Source organism: Uloborus diversus, chromosome 5, assembly GCF_026930045.1.
Source record: "Uloborus diversus isolate 005 chromosome 5, Udiv.v.3.1, whole genome shotgun sequence".
Classification (NCBI taxonomy): domain Eukaryota; kingdom Metazoa; phylum Arthropoda; class Arachnida; order Araneae; family Uloboridae; genus Uloborus; species Uloborus diversus.
The window spans coordinates 96,916,770-96,938,492 of record NC_072735.1 but is presented as its reverse complement, the minus strand read 5'-3'; the positions used below and the strand labels follow the sequence as shown (position 1 = coordinate 96,938,492).

Sequence of the window (21,723 nt, the reverse complement as noted above, 5' to 3'; positions counted from 1 at the left end):
AAAGGGAAATCTTGCAAGTTGTAGTGGATACCTGCACATGTAGGCATCAAGGAGAATGAGTGTGCAGACGCCCTGGCCAAAGAGGGACGTGGTCTTGACCAACCTCTCCTAACCATCACACTTGCAGATGCGAACGCAATGACCAGATGCAGACTTCTAAACCAGCCCTTAAAGAAACCTTTCACAGCCGACTTCAACTTCCCTAGAGACATCACTACCACACTCGTCCGACACAGAACAGAGCATTACAAGGGTATAAAAAAATACTTCCTGATGGGACAGGAACTTATCCTTACTGCAAGAATTGCCCAGAGACCCAACTCACACCAAGACACATCTTTGAATGCCCAAGCATTACTGCAGTGATCTTGAAACTCGGCTTGCTACCAGACAGAGATCTGCTGCAGGAGACCCTCTACAGTCCTGAGGCACCGAAGCTGACGGCTGCGGTCCTTCAGACCTTCGACAATATTTAGCACAATCTATGGACACGACATGATCATCATTGAGAAGAAGCTTCATCAGCAAGCTCATCAGTGTACAGGGTGGCGACAGATCAGGGAGATCAGGGAAAAGTCAGGGAACTTTATTAATCAGGGAAATATCAGGGAAATTTGAAAAAATAACGAAAAATCAGGGAAAATTGATTTTATAAAGAAAACAATTTTTCACTGCACAAAATTAAGTACTCTAATTCCCTACGCATTTTCCGCCAATTATCTTTTCAAAAGAAAAGTAAAATTAATGAGGTGCGATTATACATTGCCGCATATTTGTTCATCTTTTTTCCTCAACGTCAAAGTATTGAATCTTACTTATTAACCACAGGATGAACTTCCTAAGATTGCTTTTGTGTCTCTTAGGTTGTTTATTTTACCTAGCTTGAAATTTCCTTTTACGCTTTCAATACTACGTAAAATAAACAACCTTACAGGCAAAGAGGAAGCCTTCAATAATGCCTTAGCTCCTTTGCCTTTATTCCATTGTCTCGAACTAATTAGCGTACTGTAATCACAATTTCAAGAAGAAATCTTTGGTTTTTGATCTAATACTATAAAACCTTTAAAGTTATTACTTCTTTGCATTTTTAATTTAATTGCTAAAATTGAACTTTCAATAAAAAAAGTTTCTTAATTAATTTTAATAGTTTCTTAAATTTCTTATGCTAAGTGGTTTCTGGAAGTAAAGTTTTTTTTTTATATATAATTTTCTATAATCTTTTCATTGTAGAAAAAATTTAATACACTGTTTTGTAGGTTTTTTAAAACCATTTTATTAAAAAAGTAGCATCTTTTAAAAATGTATCTTTAGTTTAACAACTTTACACAACTTAAAACGTTTAAAATACTGCATTTTATACAAACATACAATGGATTTCAAGTAGAGCAAAGAAAGAAAACCACTATCATTGGTAATGTAAATCAGGGAAATTTGGTGAACTTAATCAGGGAAAAGTCAGGGAACTTTTTTTCACAGTTCCTGTCGCCACCCTGGTGTAAATATTTCAGATCGCACAGTTTTCGCTATCATTATAGGGATTGCAAGCAATAAAATATTTGACGATACTTTGAATATCTTTTTCGTCTTTATTGATCCTGGATGCGTCCATTCGTTATGGTAATTAATGTCACTTGTAGCGTCTGCTTGTATTAAGATATATGAAGAAAAAGCCTGGTGTATGCTGTTTTTAAATGGATAAAGAAGTAGCCATCTCTGCTTCGCATCTTCATTTTTTGTAATACCAATCTAAACCTCCAGTCACTGCTGAAGATTGATTCCAAGACTGCTCTAATAATGCTAAATCGGGACCAAGTGTGTTAAATCTACCTTCCGTTTGTTTGACTGACAGCATTCCTCTCTTCCAAGGGCGCCCATATAGAGGGGCCAGGGGGTCTCGAGCCCCCCTTAGAAATTAGAACTTCCTTTCTTTTAGTACTTTTTCTGTGCAAAAATGTAGAAACATTTGTTCTCCAGCCATTAATGAATAAGTAATTAAAAATGTCAAATTTTAATGAGTAGGTAATTGGTCCTGAAATCTGCTTCCATGGGGAAAATATCCTGCTAAACCATGGATAAAATATCTGAGCCCCCCTTACAATTTTGCATATGGGTGCCCATGCTCTCTTCGTATCATTTAAAACTTCTAAAGGTAGTTTTATCATATTTTGTAAATAAAGAGTCGCCCCACGAATGTAATTTGTGTGATTCGTGGAGAAAAAGTAAGTAACATTTGTCTAGTTGTTAACAAATGCAGTTCAAAATTATTCTATCAGCCATAACTGAACCTAACAAAATTTCAACCATTTCACAATAGCTGTTCAACTGTTTAAATATTTCATTTTCCGTGCTCTTGGCACATAAAAGTTTTTTAAAAATTATTAAGAAATCTAATTATTCTTTTATATTGATTATATTTTTCAATTATAGGCCTCTATTATCTTTATCAACTGTATTCTCTCTTATTTCTTTGAGACAAGTATTTAGCAGATGCATCAATAATGATTGTCAAAATTAAAAAGATTGATTTTTATATTTTGCTTTTTGAAGACCCATGTAAAAATTTTATTTTTAGGTATTAAAAAATTTTTTCAACAAAAATTATTCTTTTAATTTCTATTTTTTATTTTAAATTACCTAGCTTTAAATATCTTTAATTTTAAGAAATGACAGGACATTGTAACTAGGACAATCATTAAAATGGTTCAGATGAGCTTGCTCAATTCAGTTACTTAGTATCTAAGGAAGCAGGGTATAAAAAAATATGGACCAACAAGCCTGGCAGAATCGTAATCTGCTAGCTTTTCTGAGTTCAAAACAATTTACAGAATGCGGTCCTCATATTTTGCATACTCAACTCTAGTGTTCCCGCTAAGCCGTTTTTGAAGGGCGCAGCGCCCTGCCCTTTCGCATATCAGCAGAATGCGCCCTGCCCTTTTTTTAGATCGCGAAATGCGCCCCGCCCTTTTCAAAAATAAGAAATTGCACTTTGTGTTTTTAAAAAGATGCCTCAACCATCGTTTCGACCTGCCGCGATATCGGGGCAATTTTATTTGTCCAGCGATCGTCTGCAAAAACGCCTATGTCTTATCCTTGTTCCCAGAATTTCACCTTGAAAACGGCCCCATAAACAAAAGAGGAAGCAAATGCCTAGGCAAAGAGGAGATGAGATTCTCAGAATTCAAACAAGCTTATCAGTAGGAAACAAAGGCAGGTTCTTCCTTTTACTGAGGGTGGGTTTTTGAAATGTTGTGGGAAGGAGTAGGGTCCTTTGGGAAGGGAGAGATCTTTGTTTCATTCCTTCCCATCCTTGATCTTCTCAGAATCAACAATGAGAGAGGGAATAGGACATTTTCCTAACATTTCAGCCCTTTGTGTCCGTTTTTCGTTTGCACGTGGAAATTAGGCTTAGCTTGTTTTAGCGCATTGCAATGATTGTGTAGCAATCTTTTTACATCTGTTTCTGGAAAATTAACTTTCTGATTGTTTCCTTAGAAGAACATAGTACAAAGCTTACTGGGCTAAAATGCAAGGGTATTTTTTTAATATCTTGGATTTTTAACCCCCAGCCCCCCCCCCCTAAAAAACCATTTGAAATGGAAACATATCGCATTGACAGGGCGTTCATTCAATTCTTTCCTTTTTGCTAAGTATTTTTATTATCTTTGTATATGATTCATATAACAGATTATTTAAAACACTTATTGACATAATAAAAAGCATACTTTTGACATACTCGTGCTTTTTTCTAACTAAAATGATCTTGCACTGTTTTTCTTTTATAAATATTATACAACTGATTTTTTAAAAAATCACAAAATTAAAATGTTGATACATTAAATTTTCACAAAAATTGCCTGAGATAAAAATCTTAACTTGGTCCAAGCTGCTTATGCATTGCATTTGGGAGCGCATACATCTGCCAACACATTTGTGTTATGAATTTGAACAACTCCAAGACTAGGAAATAGAGCTCAAATGAAGTCTTTTTAGTTTTGCAACTTGCTACCACTGCATTTTTGAAGCACTGCATACAGTATTTTAAGTTAATTATTCTATTTGAAGTGTAATAATATATTTAAAAAAGGAGAATTTACACTCATCACGATTTTGATGTCTACTAAAAAACTCAATGGCACAATGCACATTACTAGGCAGTTTCTTTGGTAGGAAGGGGAGATCAGTAATTAAATACTCTTCTTCTTAAAGTAAAATTCAAAGGGTTTTGAAATGCCTAGAATTTTTTTTTACTCTTATAGGTAGTTAAAATTATGGCCTGAAAAGTGTTGAAAAACACCCAAAGCCAAGTTTCAGCATTAGCTAAATGTTCCTTTAGTGTGGAAAATGTGCTTAGCTTAGTGGGCATTTGTGTGTGGGGGGGGGGGGAGTTAACACCTATTCTGAAGACAAGTGCGTTTTCTGGATGAAATCATATTTAATACTAAAGTCAGTGGTGACGGCAATCGAAAAGGGGAGGGGAGGTCATGGTGCAGAATAGACTTAATTTTTGCAAGGTGTTTTAAGTGTTATTTCTCCTCTTAATTTTTTTTTTTGGGGGGGGGGGGGCGCTCAGTACTTTTTGAGTGGTGCATCATTGGTCTTGGGTGGGGGGGGGGGGGACACCGCGTTGAAATAGTGCCCTTTTTTAAAAAAGTGCCCCTTTCAAAGGCTAGCACCCTGCCCTTTTTTTTTCCTAGAGTGAACACTACTCAGCTCCATACAGCACCCGCTCTAGTAGTACTTTTCGAATTTTTACAGGCGAACCAAAATCTTGTATTCAATGCAAATTATATGGAAAATATTAAAAAACTCTTGCCCACTTTCGCATAAATACATTAATTTCTCAAAGCCAGTTTAATTTCCACCCTGCATGACAAGCATGCATGTGAGCTTCCACTGTTGCACCTGTAATGTGAGTGACCCTTCATAAAAAAAAAAAAAATCTGCACCTCTAGTCTAGTCATATTAAAAATGCATCTATTGCTACCTAAGCATCAGTTATAAGAAATATTTGTTCATTTTTAAAGTGTCCCAAAACTTTTTTTGATATTCAGAATATGTTGTCATTTAATTGCAATTAAATATTTAATTTTTAAGGTGGTGTGGCTGAAAACAGATCCTGAAAATCCTTCTGACAATTTATTTATATCATCTGGAACAAATCAAATAGTGCCTGGAGACAGATATACTGTGAGACATGATGACAATACTGGAACATTCATTCTTAAGGTTAATCTTAGTGTCTTAATTATCTTTGTTTTTCAGATTTATTCCATGTCTTAGATATATATATATAACAATTTACAACATTATTAACCACAAGCAAAGTAAAATTTTACAATGGTAAAAAAGTGCAACTTTTTTTTAAATTTTAACTATCTGAGGACTTCAGCAAAGATCTTTTCATACATAGGTTATTCAAAAAGGTTGTTAAATTAGCTCTTTATTTTGTCACATTTCCATTCATAGTCTGTTTTATTTCCTTTAATTTTTGTATGGCATGGGTTCTAGAGTTGCTCATTAATTTTTTGGACAATATTTGATATGATCATGCAGCTGATATAATTGTAGACCGTGATAACAGTGTCCCAAATTATTATAGTTTAAGAACTACATATGATTGTAAGCAACCTATTTCATGCAGCTGCTATAATTTTAGGCCCTGTTAGCTGTGACCATAAGTTATTCTAGTTTATTAACTACACATGATTGTAAGCAATCTATTTATTATGGTTTTAATTTAAAAAAAAACTTGTTGCCTGTTTGAATAATTTAAAGCTGCATGAAATAGAATACAAAGTCTTGCAATTGTATCATATTAAAGTGGCCGGAATCAATGCTTCTATGAACACAACTAGGCATTAGAACAGAAAAGATGTTCTGAAAATCTCTAAAAAGCCGAAGAAATACTTAAGTATTAATTTGCTGAGATACCACCTTTGATCAAATTACTGTGTAGCCTCTTTTTTGATCAAGGATTTTAGATGAATAATAACTATCATTTGAGAAAAAGACTAATAAATTTCTTTTTCACCCAAAACTAAGTGCAAAGCAATGTTACTGGGCCAAAAAAGGATATTTTCAAGAAGATACTTCTAATGGCGAAAAAAAAGTTATTCTTTGACATCCTGAATATGAGAAAAGTAATTAAAAAACTTAATAATTGTGCCTTCAGAATTTGCATTGACTACAAAGTTTGTAAAAAGGGTAAAAAATGGTTAACTTACAAATATTTTAAAGAAAATCTGAATGTTTGAAATTTTTGTTGTATGTTTTCTTTTAACACTATTTTCATATATTTTTTAAAATATTTTCATTCGTTTGCGGTTTTTAGTTTGCAGTACCTGGACAACCGAGCCTCGCTCAGCTTTAAAAGAATTATTTTTTTGTCAACTCGTGTTTTTTTAAGGTTCAGTACTTTTCCAAATATATTTGAAAAGCTTCACGTTAACAAAATATTAAGCACTCGACCTTCTTATAACACTTAAGTATCAAACAAAGAAGATTTTTACTGTAATTAAATCAACATTTTGTTTTAAACTATCTGTTACATGTTTCCGCTACACAATTTTCTTGTCGGTAATTAAAATATTTTGACCTTGGAGCCAGTTTTGCTATGGTGAAATCGGTTTTTAACCGAATACTTCCTTTCATACTATGATGCGATGATTTTATCCCAATCGAGATTTTCTTTTTGAATAAGTACTTTTAGTGTAGTTGGTCACTTTACGCCAGAAAATGCTACTTAGAGCATGATATCCATCAAAACTGATGATCCACAAACTATTCCAACAAATGATAACAACTGCCTTAAGAAAACAAAAACAGTCTCTAGACATATGTTATTTCGAAATAAAATTTAGATGCGTGATTTAAAAAAAAACATATAAAACTATTTGATGTGTAAAGAAAAGAATATAAGTAAATAAAATAAGATGGTCAAGCAATAGTTTTGCTTTAAAAAAAAAGCCTTACATCGATTTACATAGTGCTTTTGAATTTGTTTTTAGTCAAGTGTGATTGAAATGAGCCAAAGTGGCTAATATCAGCCAAGCCTGGCAACCCTAAGCAAGTTTAAAATTTTAAAGCGAGAAGAGACAAATTTTCATTGTTATGGTTGCAAATCGTCTGCCTGATGCGTCAATTGACAGTTTACTTCAAGGCTTAACTTAATTAGACTTTATATTAAAAAACTGTTTTTTGTAAAAAAATCGCGTTTTAACAGAAAAAACACGGATGTAGATGAACTTAGAATGCTAAACAACAATTAAATCCAAAATTTCACACAAATCGTTAGAGCCGTTTCCGAGATAAGAAATATATACATACCAACAAGAATTGCTCGTTTAAAGATATAAGATATAAGCTGTAAAGTTTCGTGAAATTAACCAAAAACCAACGTTTTTAGCTTATTTTACATATTGCAGTATTTCTTCTTTTAGATTCCAGTTTTAATTTTTTTACTATATTTATGCACTATACTGGTCTTAGCTAGAAATGCAATTATATTTTATTATGACCCCCACAAGTAGGCGGTTGCACTTTGTGTTGTGATGGATATTGCAAATGTAGGAAAATATGACTTTGATCTCGCTTTCATAAAACCAAGATCCTTCAGTTATTAGCATTCTTTAACATGTGCTAACAGAATGCTGGAGCTGTATACAGACCCTGAAGAGTTCCTATTTTTGTAGCTCACTCCTTTTTTCCTACTTTTTCCTTTTTTTTTCCCCCTACCTTTTCGTTCTTTAGCATAGCACTTCTAATTGTTCATTGATTCTTATTTTTACTATGCCTCAGCGAGAGTTTTCTGAATGTTTCAATTTCGAAAAAAAAAAAGAAACGAGCAGATAGGGAGCATTTCATTGACTAACTATTATAATTTCTGGAAGAATTGCAAAATTTTCAAAAGTGCGACTTTTCCTGTTATCGCCCCGATTTTTTGTCCTTCTGTTTTAACAAAACAATTCAGAAATAGATGCTAACACATTCTGATACAATTATATATTATCTTCCCGGTAATTAGAAGTTTTAGTTACAGTAAACGACCGACTGTTCAAAAAGTGTCGAAAAAGCCATTACAGTAAAATGAAGCTTGTTTTAAACAAAAAGACAATGTAAAACCTTGAAAGAAACGTAAGGAAGCAAAAAATGAAAAACCTGTACACATTTTATTGATCTTAGTACAGAATAAAAGCGACAGATAACAAAAATTTGCAAAAACTAATCACTTTAAAAAATTGCGGAAACTAGCTTTTTTTCATACATAAATATGATTATTGTTCCTTTAAACATGATTATAAAAGCTAATTTTCTTTCCTTGCAAAGATTGTATTTTCAACAAAAAAAACGTGGCAAAACGTTCCCGATTTTTATGGAAAAATCGAAAATAGATTTAAATGCAAGATTCCATCACTTCAACACTTAAAAAATTCTGTTAGTTTATTTTTGGGATAGTTTTAAATTGTTAGAAAATGCTTTTTGAACCCTAGTGTCTTTCCTTGATTGAATACAGTTTTTTCATTTTTTGGATCATTTTGTGTTGTTAAAAAGTGTTTATATTTTTGTAACTACTGTCTTCTAGTAAATTCTTAACTTTTCTGCTTGCACACAGACATGTGTTTCTGGTTAATAACTTTTTTTTACAAGAGAAGTCCCAAATTACTTTATTTTTCAACTTAATATATTTCTTCTCTTTTTAAAAATATTTTTTCACCTTTTTCTGATAGTTTTAAATCGTTAAAAGTTCCCCCACTCCCCCCCCCTTTAAATTTTTATCCTAACAAAATTTACATCCCTTTAAATGTTTAAATGTATTTGTATATTTAACTTAAACAGGGCTCATAGTTCTCCTATATCTATGAAAATATACTTCCTATATTTTCACAATTTGACAGATATTCTCCTATATTTCCTATATTTTCTCACTATCTTCTATATTTTTTTTTCGTCAGATGTTAAATGCTGCCCAAAAATGCAAAATTCTTTGATCAATTTTTCTTTCTCCCCTGCACTGTGCACTATTAGATCTTTAATTTTAGAATATGTATTAAACTTCTGTTTGATTATTTTTATGAAAGATACAAAACATTGATGGTTTTACTTTCAACTTGTTTTCAATTATTTTTTTATTTTAATGAGTTTACTTTGTAATTTTAATAGTTTAGCGTATTAACTTTAAGTGTACTGCTGTAAAGATTTTGAAAGCCTTTAATTTTCTTACATGTAGTTCAAATGACCGGTTGTAGCTCAAACGATTATTTTTGAAAATGCCTTGTACAGACTTTGGTACCAATTCAACTTTGAGTACTTCAAATGTTTCAAAGCTTGTAGCTTGCTGAAAACTGTAACTGTCTCGATGAAAAAATTGTCATTTTATAGGATTTCTTTCTGCTTTTTTCAAATATGTACTTATTTTGTGTGTAGATTTTCCAATAATTTCAGAAATTGGTCTTCCTCTCAGAAATTGGTTTTTTTTTTTTTTTTTGTTTTTTTTTCTGTAAATAATGAAAGGAAGGGTAGGCAGAGGTTGCACACTTTTTGTAATAAATTTCACATAATACGTCCAACAAAACCAGTTAGACAAGAGAGACATGGAGTCGACAGAACTTTTCATCGTTACTGTTAGCATTGAAGCAATGAAGTACCAATACCAAGGATTATGGGTAGATTTATGACATCAAAAAAAGAATGTCCAGATTATTTATTACTTAGTTTTAGCAATCGATAAGAGATGCATTTTTCAAAGCACGTAAGTTAAAATCTGAATTTTGTAATTGCTTTTTCGTACTGTTTTGTGATAAAATTCTTTAAATAATCAGAGAATTGATATTTTTAGTATGCGGTATAGTTCTAATGATATCTCGTTTGACCAAAAATTTAATAAAGTTCTTTGATATTGTATGTAGAATTCCATGTTTAAAATGAAAAGGAAAAGAAACATGCTCACAGAATTTTTCCTTATTGAATCAAAATTGTCTTAAACAAACATGACTCATTTAAGTGACTGGGTACAAAAATTCATTTGCTCTCACATCTGTGACTCTTCACATTGCTATGACATCATGCATAATAGAATTGTATTGATACTGGTTCTCTGATTTGTATTGTACGGTGCTCCAAACATAATAGATGATATACTTTTTTGAAATTCCTATATATTTTGCTATCATACTCCTATATATTTTTCTATCAAACTCCTATATTTTTCCTTTTAAACTCCTATATATTTTTTTCCACTTGCTATGAGCCCTGCTTAAAGTAATTTTAAAAGTTTTATTTTCATTTCAAATTATGTTTTATAGTTATTTGTCTTTCATTAGTAGGTGAATACCAAATTACTTTACCTTTATCCTCATCCTAAATTGTTCTCCTTCCTTCAGAAAATTTTTCTTTTCCCAATTTTTGTGTTTTCCCTTTTGTCCATGTTTCTATCTCTTCTCAGTTCTCAGTTACGTGTTAATCTAAATTATTTTTCTGTTTATTCATTTGGCTTGTTATTCCAAATTTAAAAATTTGTTTGTGTGCTTATTTGGGCAACATTTTTCGAAATTCTAGAAGTTTTAAATCTTCTACTCCTTTAACAATTTCTCTTCTTTGGTTCCTTTTTTGAATTTAAACAATCCTTTGGTGCAATATAGCCTATTAAGGCTCTTATGTCAAAAGAAAAAAAAATCAAATCAAACCAAACTAATGAAATTACTTTCTCCATTTATATATTTATATTACAAGAGCTGAAAAAAAAAGTATCTAATCTTATTTTTCATTTCATGTGAAAACTTGACCAACATGAATCAATCAAACATACTTTCAAAACCTGACCGACGTGAATCAAACGTACTTGCAGCAGCCAACTTTAGCAGCATGCTAAATACCTGCTTTTTAGGCATGCTAAAGGCCTGCCTGTTGCGCATGAAAAATTTAATAATATGCGAAACCCAGGTTAAAAATGTTTAAATGTATTTGTATATTTAACTTTAAAGTTGAATATTTAAATACATTTCCATATTTCTTTACCTGGTTTCTGCATGTTATTAAGGTTATAGAAAATAAATGTATTTTCTTCTGCCTATAAAATTTATCTTAAATTTGATTGCTTCCTCGTGACGTGTGTGTATGTAAGTATATATGTTGTATTGGTATATTATCTTAAATATTTTATATTATGTTATTAACTTCATCTTTTCTTCTGGAAATTAAATTTACGTTAAATTTGGTTCCTTTTGACGTGTTTAATCATATTTTTCCCTACTTTTTTAAGTTATTTTTTCCTTATTTTTCCTACTTTTTTGAATTTTGATTCCTTATTTCCTACTTTTTTCCCCAAAAAAACTACTATAGGATCTGTGTATACTTTTCAAACTAAACTACAAAACAAAAGGGATGAAGACACTCATAAATTATAAATTTAAAAATGATGCTTCTATGGTTAGCAAAAATTAAATTTCAAGAAAAGAACAGACTTTCGCCAAACATGGACCTCAATTGACTGGTCAACATGTTTACTGTCCTCCACTTCAGTGATAATGTAAAAATACAAGGATATTTTATTATTTCTAGAAACTATACATTCGCTTAAGTATACACTCTTAAAATTCCTATATCATACTTGAGCAGGTGAAAGAATTGTTCAACGGGTCAGCTATTCTGCAGAAATGCATATCTAATAGACGGTAGTAGAAAAATCACAGCTGTTTTCAGGGTCCCATCCAACTGGTTAAACAACAAATAGTGGTAGGTACGGGGGATCCAGGAGTGAAAAGTAACTAAGTATATTCATATTAAGTATCTTATCATAACAAACACTGGCAACTTAAGTAATTTTTTAATGTGTTTTTTGTACCTTGTATAAGAAAATTAATTCACAACTAATGTATTTATTTATTTATTTATTTTATTTTATTTATTTTTATTTTTTTAATTTATTTATTTTTTTATTTATTTATTTATTTATTTATTTATTTTTTTTTTTGATAGATTTCAAAGATACAAGAAATTGATGCAGGATTATATGAATGTCAAATTATTATTGGGCCAAACTCAAAACAGAAGAATAATGTATGGCTTTATGTCAGGCGTATGTATGATTATGTCTTTTCTTCAGTTACCTTGCTTAACAATGCCTTGAACTTAAGCCGAAAATTGTTTGTTGTGTTTGACGTTTGTCCTTTTGTATCCTATAAATATTTCAATTATTTTGATAGTTGGGAGTTATTTTGGCCTCTACTACTTTCAGTCGACTTATTATAGTTTTTATTTTAGCAATTATTTTATTTTTAAAGTCTTTTTTTTAGTTAGGAAATTGTTATTACGTGTTTTGGTTTTGAGAGAATACTAATTTTCAATCAATATCATTCATTTTTCATTCATTTTCAAAATAAAACATTTTAAAAGTTACGTCAGTTTTAGAACGTCAGTTCTTGCTGTGTGATAAAAGGTTAGATGTGTGTATCAAGTAAGCAAAAGAATATAGCCAGAAGATGATGAAAAACCAGGCTGTTAAGAGAAATTAGGGAAAATTTTTAATTGGATGGGAAAATCAGAAAAAATTTATTTTTTTCTACCTGTGGCCACATTGAGCACACATACCAGGTGTATTCACCAAGAGCATAACCTAGCTGAGCTAATATTCCAAAATAAACTATATCCAGTTACATTTAAAGTAGTCTAGTAATATAATGTAAAATAGGAAATTTAAACAAAATTCTGTGCACAAAAAATGTATGTAATTAAATTTAAACCTTTTTAGTGCATTACCTTTGAATACTCTAGCCCTGAAATATCATGGGTATGAGAAATAGGGAGGGGGGGGGGCAAAAGTGCACCCCTTGATTTTGATGAGAGTGAAAGGGAAGGGAGTAACGAATACTTTTTACTGTACACAATTCAGAAATTAATAAAGAATTTTGAAGAAATAGTGCAGTTGTATCATTTTCTTTCTGATGAACCAATACTAGAAGAGAAACTTAAATTTTTTTAAAGCCGAAACGTATACATTGCACCTCTGTGTACTGTATAATTTTGACATTACTAATAAATGATTTTGGTGAAATAACTTAACAGCATCCATCTTTTTTAAATAATAAAGCTTTTTCGGTTAGATTGCTAAACTTCATTTTTTGAGTTATGGCACTTTTTGAATAAATTCATTTTAAGGTGTCTGCGTCCGCACACCTTTAAAGTCATTGATTTCAACCATGATCAAAACTGGTCATAGAAAGTCTTGATTATCCAAAAAAAAAAAAAAAATGCTCAACAATCATGGAAATGGACAATTGGTCATGTGGATTTCTCAAATGTTTTCTCAGAAAACGTACCAGAATGACGTTCCGCCAAAAATTGATCTCTGATGCATATATATGTGTGTGTGTGTATTGGTAAATAATAACCTCTGTTTTTCTTTTAAAGTGCCCCCTGTGATATCTGATAACAGTACAAGATCTGTTATTACAAGTACTGGCTCATCAGTTGAAATGCATTGTTATGCTACTGGATATCCACCACCAAGAATATCATGGCGTCGGGAAAACAATGATTTGCTCCCCAATGGCTATGCATTTTACGCCGGCAATACATTTGCCATTTCAAATATCACGAAATTTGATAGAGGTACTTACTATTGTGTTGCGGATAATGGAGTAGGAAAAGGAGCTCGGCGTAATATAGGCCTAGAAGTTGAATGCAAGTATTACCTTTTCTCTTGACTGAATAAGTTTTAACAAAAATAGCAATATTTATCTATGTACTAGTGTCTTGAATGTTTCCTATTTATCAAAAGTTTTCTATGTACAGTGAAACCCATGTGAATTGACCACTTGCTGTGCACTAAGTGGTCAACTTAAGCAGATGGTCATTGGTCAGCTTATAGATTGATTTATATGATATCGAACTGATTCTGTACTTGAAAAAAGCAATCGACTTAAACTAATGGTCAAGTTACAAAAAGTCAACTTTAGAGATTTCACTGTATATGTATACTATCAAGTTCAATTATAACTTTAATTAATTACTCACCCCAACTGACCCCTATTAAAAATGTTAAGCCACTTTTAAACACTTTTAGCCACCTTCTGAAGCCACTTTTAATTTCCATTCTTCCTCAATTTAAATTTTAAGGTTATATTTTTTCAAGTAAAATTATCAGAGTTTAAGCTGCAACTAAGACTTAAGCGCTCTCTGAATTACCCCCCCCCCCCAATCCCGTCAGCCATTACAAGCTCTTGTAACTAAAATGGACTTGCTCTTAATCTGTACACCCATCGATAGTTTACTAGATCTCAATAAATATAAATCGAGAATTTTAGATTTGGAAGCTCTATTTTTAAAATGATAAGTAAATATGCGTGTTAGGCAATAACCAATTTTCAATACAATAAGAAATCATCAAAACTGATATTTTAAGCTCAACAAAAATGAGGTTTCAAATGCAACAAACAGAAATGGTCACATAAGTGAACAAACAAGATGTGGTTTCAAAAGTAAGAATGATCTCTTGTAAAAGAGCAGCTGTAACAAAAGCATGACAAAACAATGATTGTGCACAATCACGAAAGAAATAAAACTAGTAAAATTCTTGATCCAAGTGCTTTTAATAATTTTTGTGTATTGTGACTAAAGTTAGGATTATATGCAAATGCATGTGTGTAAATGCAATTGCATAATTTAACATCTTTTGATGTTAAAGTAGAAAACGTTTAACACAAAGCTTAAGGGGCCGAAATAATTTTTCATGTTAAGAGATTTGTATTAAATTGCACAGTCTGGACTGTTAGATCACTTTGCTTTAACCGATTTTTCGTGTTAAGCATTTTCGTGTTAAACATGTTTCACTATAAACTCATAAAAGTGACAAATTTTTTTCCAATAAATGCATTTTTGGGCGTTTTTCACAAATGCAGGTTCTACTTTAAAGAGATTCTGAGAATGTTTAAAGGATATTTTCATCTTAAGAAATAATTTTAAAAAAAATAGTTTTTAATGAAAGAAAAACAGTTTGTGGTTTATTGCAGTTTGTGCATACCACTTTCTCTGATGCTATTTGCTTTAATATGTATTTACTGCCTTAATACTAAAATAAAAAGTTTTGAAGCTATATTATATTCAAATGTGACAACTTACTTGTTGTGAATTTAAAAAATTCTGGAAATTCTGAGTGCATAACATTTTTATGGGTTTTTAAGTACATACAATCTGGGCTTTAGATATGACTGTATCTTGTCTTCAGCAAAATAAATTTCAATAATTTGCAAACATTCATGAAATAAATTAACACAAAAGGAAGAAAGGTAGACAAAACAGAAAATTTTTAATGGGAGAAAAAAAAATGATATCTTACACCAGTGAATGAAAAATTTTTATTCTGTTAATCTCATTGAATCAATTTATGAACAAACTTTAAATTATCCTCTGCTTTATGCTTTAAAAAAATAAGTGATAAAAATAGGGTCATCTTTGGTGATTTTTATATTTCCGCTAATTAAAGCCCCTCAGCGATGATATGAGCAAAATGCCAGCTGGCAATTTTATTGCGAACATATTTATGCATGTGTTTGAGTTTCAAACTTTAATTTTTAAGTTTTGTTTTAAAAAGGAATATTAAAAACATAATATCATAGTAGTTTCTGACAAAATTGTTTTGTTTTTTTGTCTTTTCGATTTGGTAAAACATTCTACTAAATGTTTTTGAATAATGTGAACCCACTTTAAATTTTCTGTTACAAAAATTTATCTTTGGTACAATATTTATTCTTTAGTTTCCTCCCCCCCCCCTTTCTCTGAATCAAGTGATTAATATTTAAAGAAAGCAGCTATTAAATTATAAGTTTCTTCTGGCTACTAACTAAAATTTTTCGGTCTGTTTAAAGGACTGCAAAAAAAATGAAGAAAATTAAAAGATTTGAAAAAGTGAGAAACTTGAAGCAGGGTAATAATTTAGAGCTACAGCTCCAGAGAAAACAGCTCTGGTGCATAATATAATTATTTACTTTTTATTAAAAATGTTTTAAAATAAAATATTTCATTTTGTTTCACATTACATAACTAATATTCCTCTTGAACAAATGTAAAGTTGAGCATTCAATTTTGTAACCCTATATATTGGTTATGAAGTTATGTAACATTGCATGATTTGATATTGGCTGACTATGAAACAAAGTTTCGAGATTCACTACTGAATTCTAATTATTCCTTAGAAGCCATTTAATGTTTGAAATAAAAGTTTGATTTCACTTCACATAATGTTCTACGAAATCCTTCTCTTTCTTTTATTTTTGCAATTAGTTATTTCTGAAATGATTTAACAAATACAGTAAACTCCCAATTATCCACGACTCAGATTAACAATCAGGAACATGTATTGTCATAATAAAAAGCAAATATCAATGGCTTTTTTTTTTTATTATTATAAATTTAAACTTGGTTCTTTTTGTTTAGTTAGCTTTTGTGTTTTATTCATCATTTATATACTTGATCTTTATTGATGTTAAGTTCTGTTGTGCAAAAATACAAATCATTTTTACTGCATTATATATATTTTCACTGTTTGAAAAAAGTATTATGCATCAATGTAGATAAGTTTTTGAGGAAGGACAATTTTTACCTTATTTGTCGCTCATTTTAGCCGTTTTGTGGTTTATTCGCGATTTTTATTATCTGTGGCACTTGTGCCACCCAATTCCATGGATAATCAAGAGTTTACTGTAGTTAAGACCAATTTTTCTTGAGTATACTTTTTTTAAATGAAAAATGATCAAATATGCTTTGTGTCAAATTGAAAAAACAACATAAAGCACAAATCATAAGTACAGCATATAGCTTTTTCAAGGCTACAATGGAGCATTGTTCAGTGCAAAGGAATGGTATGCTCAGCGCACTACAAAGCACCAAAACAAAACAACACATGACAACAAAGTGTTCTCCCACAACTTTGTTGTGTGTTGAGCCCTTTTGCACTGATGAAGAAGCTCCATTGTAGCCTTGAAATTGCTTCATGCTGTACTTCCTTGACAATTTGCTTTATTCATGTTGGTTTTTTCCACTAATCATGCATTATAACACCTTAGGGTGACTTCGTAAAAACCTGTAAAACTTTCATAAAAGTGCCACTAAGTGTACAGACCTTAAAAAAAATCATGCAAAATGTAATAGATCACTCTTGTAATTTGTATTTTGTTTCATTTTAGTCCGTCCATATGTTACAATAGAACGTCCACGCTATGGCCAAGCTTTACAATACGATCAGATACTGGAATGTCATGTTGAAGCCTTTCCCTCTCCTTCAATTGTGTGGATTAAAGATAACATGCAGCTGAATGATAATCAGCATTACCAGATATCAATACATATTGCTGCTGATGAATTCACTGACACAACTCTTCGCATCATAACAGCCGAGAAGAGACAGTATGGATATTACACTTGTAAAGCTACAAATAAGTTAGGATCTCATGAAAAAGTCATTGAATTTTTTGGTAAGACTTGAATTGTTTTTTTTTTTTTTTTAAATTTCAAGCATTGTATATTTCATATGAAATTCCTTCTTAATAATTTAGAATATATTCAAGTTTTTCCAAAGAAAAAAAAATCTTAGATTTTATCAAAGTTGAATTCAACTGAAAAGATTTTATTACAGCATTGCAATTAAAGATTTGCATCAAGAATTCTTTCCCTGATATCAAAGAAAATTTTGCAGTTTAAGGATTTTTTGTGTGGCGTAGCTATAAATCAAAGGTTGTAGATGTGCTGTTAGGTGTGCTTATTATATGATTATTAAATAGTGGAGAGGGGAGCTAGTGTAAACATATTCATTGTTTGATAAGAAAAGTACACTTAATACTATTTAACATACTTGGTCTTTTTTTATTCAAACATTTTCATTTATTCTAGTGTGTTTTAAATATTTAATTTTTAAGAACAATAGATAAATTAAATTGGCAGCTTAAAAATTCTCTAATCACTTGTCTTCATGTTGCAGAATAATTGTTTACCCGCCAATGTTCCAAAAATGGAACATCATATTTAACTGAAAATTTTCCCAAGAAATAACGTTAAAATAAGCAAGTTTTTTTTAACACAGTTTAGTCTTATTTCAAAGTATTTTTTGATTTCCTGCTTGATTGTTTATATATTTTCAATTATTTATTGCGATTTTTCAAAGATGAGTGTTTTTTTTTTTTTAGCTTTTTGCAACTTTTTCTTATAAAATTTACCAAAAATTGGCTTTTTCAGAAAATGTGATGATATTTATTATAGTTGTGAAAAATATTTCAATGTATGATTTTAAAATGCTTGTAGAAATGTACAATGATCTTTCCAAAAGGTGTACCCCTTCAAAATAGCATGTTCCAATTTTGGAACATTGGCGCTTTTAGGGAGTCAAATTTCCAAGAAGTAAATCGTTCGACTTCAAAGGGGAAATTTCATTTTTCGTAATATATGTTTCTTTTTTTCTTCTCATTTTGAATGTACTCTGATGTAGATGTTGGCCAAACCAAGTAAATTTATATTTTGAAAGGATATGACGTTTCGCAGGGGTGATTGTGTTCCGGTATTTTACCGAATTTCCGGTATTTCGGACATATTTCCGGTATTTTTATGTCCGAAAATACCGGAGTTATGTTTGTTTTTGTTATGCTTTTATCTCCCTGCCTCCGCATTTTTTAAAATTATATAATAATCATCAAATATACCTGCAAGAGCCTTCAGATGGACACCTATCCCTTAAGATGGACAAATGTCAAGAAAATTTGTATAACACCAGCTCAAAAGTAACTTTGTAACCCATTAAAAATTTAATCAAATGTACACACAATATTTTGACTCAGAACTGTTTAATACTATGGCAAAGGTGCACTTAAGTAATAGGGGCCAAACATTACCCCCCCCCCCCCCACCCCGTTCTCGCTTTGAAACTTTCAGGTATTTTTTGATGAATTCACAATCACCCCTGGTTTCGTTAGCAAAGAAAATAATAACAGTCTGCTGTTTGACGGACTATATGGCTCCAAATCCACAGCAGCTCAGACAGCTGCATTGTCATGTGATAATAAAAAATAATATTAGTGAGCGTTTTATTCTTCATATTTTAAATGCAGTTTAATAATTCGCTAGCTTTGTTTTCGAGCGAAACGAAATTCTGTTTGACATATACCAACTGTTCATAAATGTTAAAAAATGTCTACAAGATTTCTTACTGTAGAACAAGCTGTGACTTATTTAGAGACATTGTCAGATTTGGATTTGTCAGATGTAGATATATGCCAATTACCCCTGATGAACCAGGTAATATCACTGAGGAAGAAGACATTCTAGAAGACGAGTTACAAACTATTACACCAATTGATGTATGTGGACAGGTGGACATTTTTTCCGCCAACTCTAGTGAAAATTTAACAAAAAAATCGGAGGAAGAACAAAGTCTGAAATCATTAGATAATAAAAGTAAAAAGCGAATGAAAATGGAAAAAAAGAAAAAGTTGGAATTAGCAGGAAATAAAAGTAGAAAAAGAATGAAAATGGATTTAACTTGGGAGAAGAAAGCTAATTTTCAGAAACTGATTTCGTCAGAAAGTATTGAACCGCTTCAACACGCATTTCCGAATATAGTGGATTTATCTCCAATTGATTTATTTTTTAAAATTTTACCTTTGCAGTATGTTGAACACTTAGCAAATATGACAAACTTGTATGCATTGCAAAAAAGGGAATCAATAGATGTTGACAGAGATGAAATCCTACAATGTTTTGGTTTGTTGCTATTGATTGGGTACCATTCCGTTCCTTCTGAAGATATGTATTGGAGCAGTGCAGAAGATTCATCTGTGCCAATTGTACCAACAGTTATGCCTCGAAATCGTTTTCGAAAAATAAAAAACAACTTTCATTTGATGGACAACCATGAATTAAAACAAAATGACAAACTTGAAAAAGTATACCCTATTTACAAAGAATTGTGTAAAAACCTTCAACAATTTGGTGTATTTCATGAAAAATTGAGCATAGATGAATCTATAATTCCCTACTACGGTCGGCATTCATGTAAAATGTTTATTACAGGGAAACTAAAAAGATTCGGCTTCAAAATTTGGATGCTGTGCTCTTCAAGTGGATACCCATATTCCATGGAGATTTATTCGGGCAAAAAAGAAGGATCCCCTGATGTGCAATTAGGATCCAGAGTTGTAAATGATCTATTATCAGTTTTGACTGACACGTCTAAGCATGAAGTATACTTTGATAACTTTTTGACTTCATATGACTTAATTTCTCAGCTATCAAAAAAAGGTGTACGAGCAACAGAAACAATTCGTGAAAACCGAACTGGCCATTGTCCACTGAAAAGATAATGCATTGGTTACAGCAGCATGTAATTGTTATACACATGAGCCACTTGCATCTGTAAAACGTTACTCAAATGCGCAGAAATGCAAGATAGATGTGCCACAACCTCATCTTATCAAAAGATACAATGAAGGAATGGGGGGTGTGAACGTCTTGGATCAACTTTTAGGGAGCTACAGACCTCATTTGAGGAGTAAAAAATGGTGGTGGAATCTTTTTAGTAATGCTCTAAATATTTTAGTTGTAGCTAGTTGGTTACTTCATTGTGAGTTACACAAAGTCAAGATGAAGCATTTAGAGTTCCGAAGAGAAATAACTCACCTCCTAAGAAGAAAAGTACGAGTGGAAAGTCATCCAGGACCTCATTGTCATTTACATAAACAATCAAGAATGTCTGACGAACATTATATTGTATCTGCATCCCAAGGATGTTGTGCAGTGTGCAAAAAAAAAATATGATTAAGAAATATTTCCATTGCGACAAACGACTTCACCAGCAATGCTTCCTTTCATATCATGGGCATTAGATATTTCTGTATTGGATTTTCTGAATTCTGGTATGTACATAAATGCAATTGAAAATATTATTTTTTCCGTAATAAAGTATGCTAAGATAAAAACCGCATTCAAAACCTCTTAGTTTAAAAAAATTCTCTGAAAAAAAAACTTCATGCAAAGCGCCAATGTTCCAAAAATGGAACACACTGAAAAATATAGTAAAAAAATTTTTTCTGGAAATTTTATTTTATTTCTGTATTTACTAGACATAAATAGACATAATTTCAAAAAATTACTCAAATTGGATCTTCCGTCAATAGTTCGGCGGTTAAACGGTTAAAATTTTAAGTTACAGTTATGCAGTGAGCTCAGGTGCAGAAACAATGTGACGTGCATTGCAGATTCTTGAGAAAGTCTGCAGACTATTTCTTAGTTGGAGGAGAAAAAAAACCGAGTTTTTTTTCAAGGGAAAAAAATCGTAACTGTAAGCTAATGAAAATTATCGTATTTTCAGGGATGTATTCCACAGGTTGCATGCTTGCATGTACAGTAGAACTCCTATCATCTGAATCATTTTCAGAATTGCGATTCGCAAAATAATAATTATGTCTGTGTGCTATTCCCTCTGTGAAAATAGTCAAAACAGTTTAGTTTGACGGGGATATTCAGTAAACAATAACTTTTATCTAAAGTACGGTGTGTACATACTGTACTAGTGTACAGCTTTCATAAGTACGCTTAACAAGTAAAAGTGTTCCCAAGTATTTCTTGGTGCCAATTTAAATTTTATGTTTTACCTAATGTTAATTTGTCCCGCTGACTAGTTTTTTATTTTTATCTATGCCACAAAGCAGAAAAAATTTCTGCTACCAGAGCAGTGAGAAAGGAGAA

General features: G+C 31.4%; 1 protein-coding gene across 2 annotated transcripts in view; it reads left to right on the top strand.

The window, feature by feature from the left end:
- Window positions 1-21,723, top strand: part of LOC129222153 (lachesin-like) — a 50,375-nt gene that overhangs the window by 20,880 nt on the left and 7,772 nt on the right. For both annotated transcript variants that reach the window (XM_054856610.1, XM_054856611.1), the window contains exons 3-6: window positions 5,095-5,226; window positions 11,974-12,073; window positions 13,405-13,677; window positions 17,178-17,465. In XM_054856610.1, coding sequence (XP_054712585.1) covers window positions 5,095-5,226; window positions 11,974-12,073; window positions 13,405-13,677; window positions 17,178-17,465 — 793 coding nt within the window. The remainder of the gene's footprint in view (window positions 1-5,094; window positions 5,227-11,973; window positions 12,074-13,404; window positions 13,678-17,177; window positions 17,466-21,723) is intronic.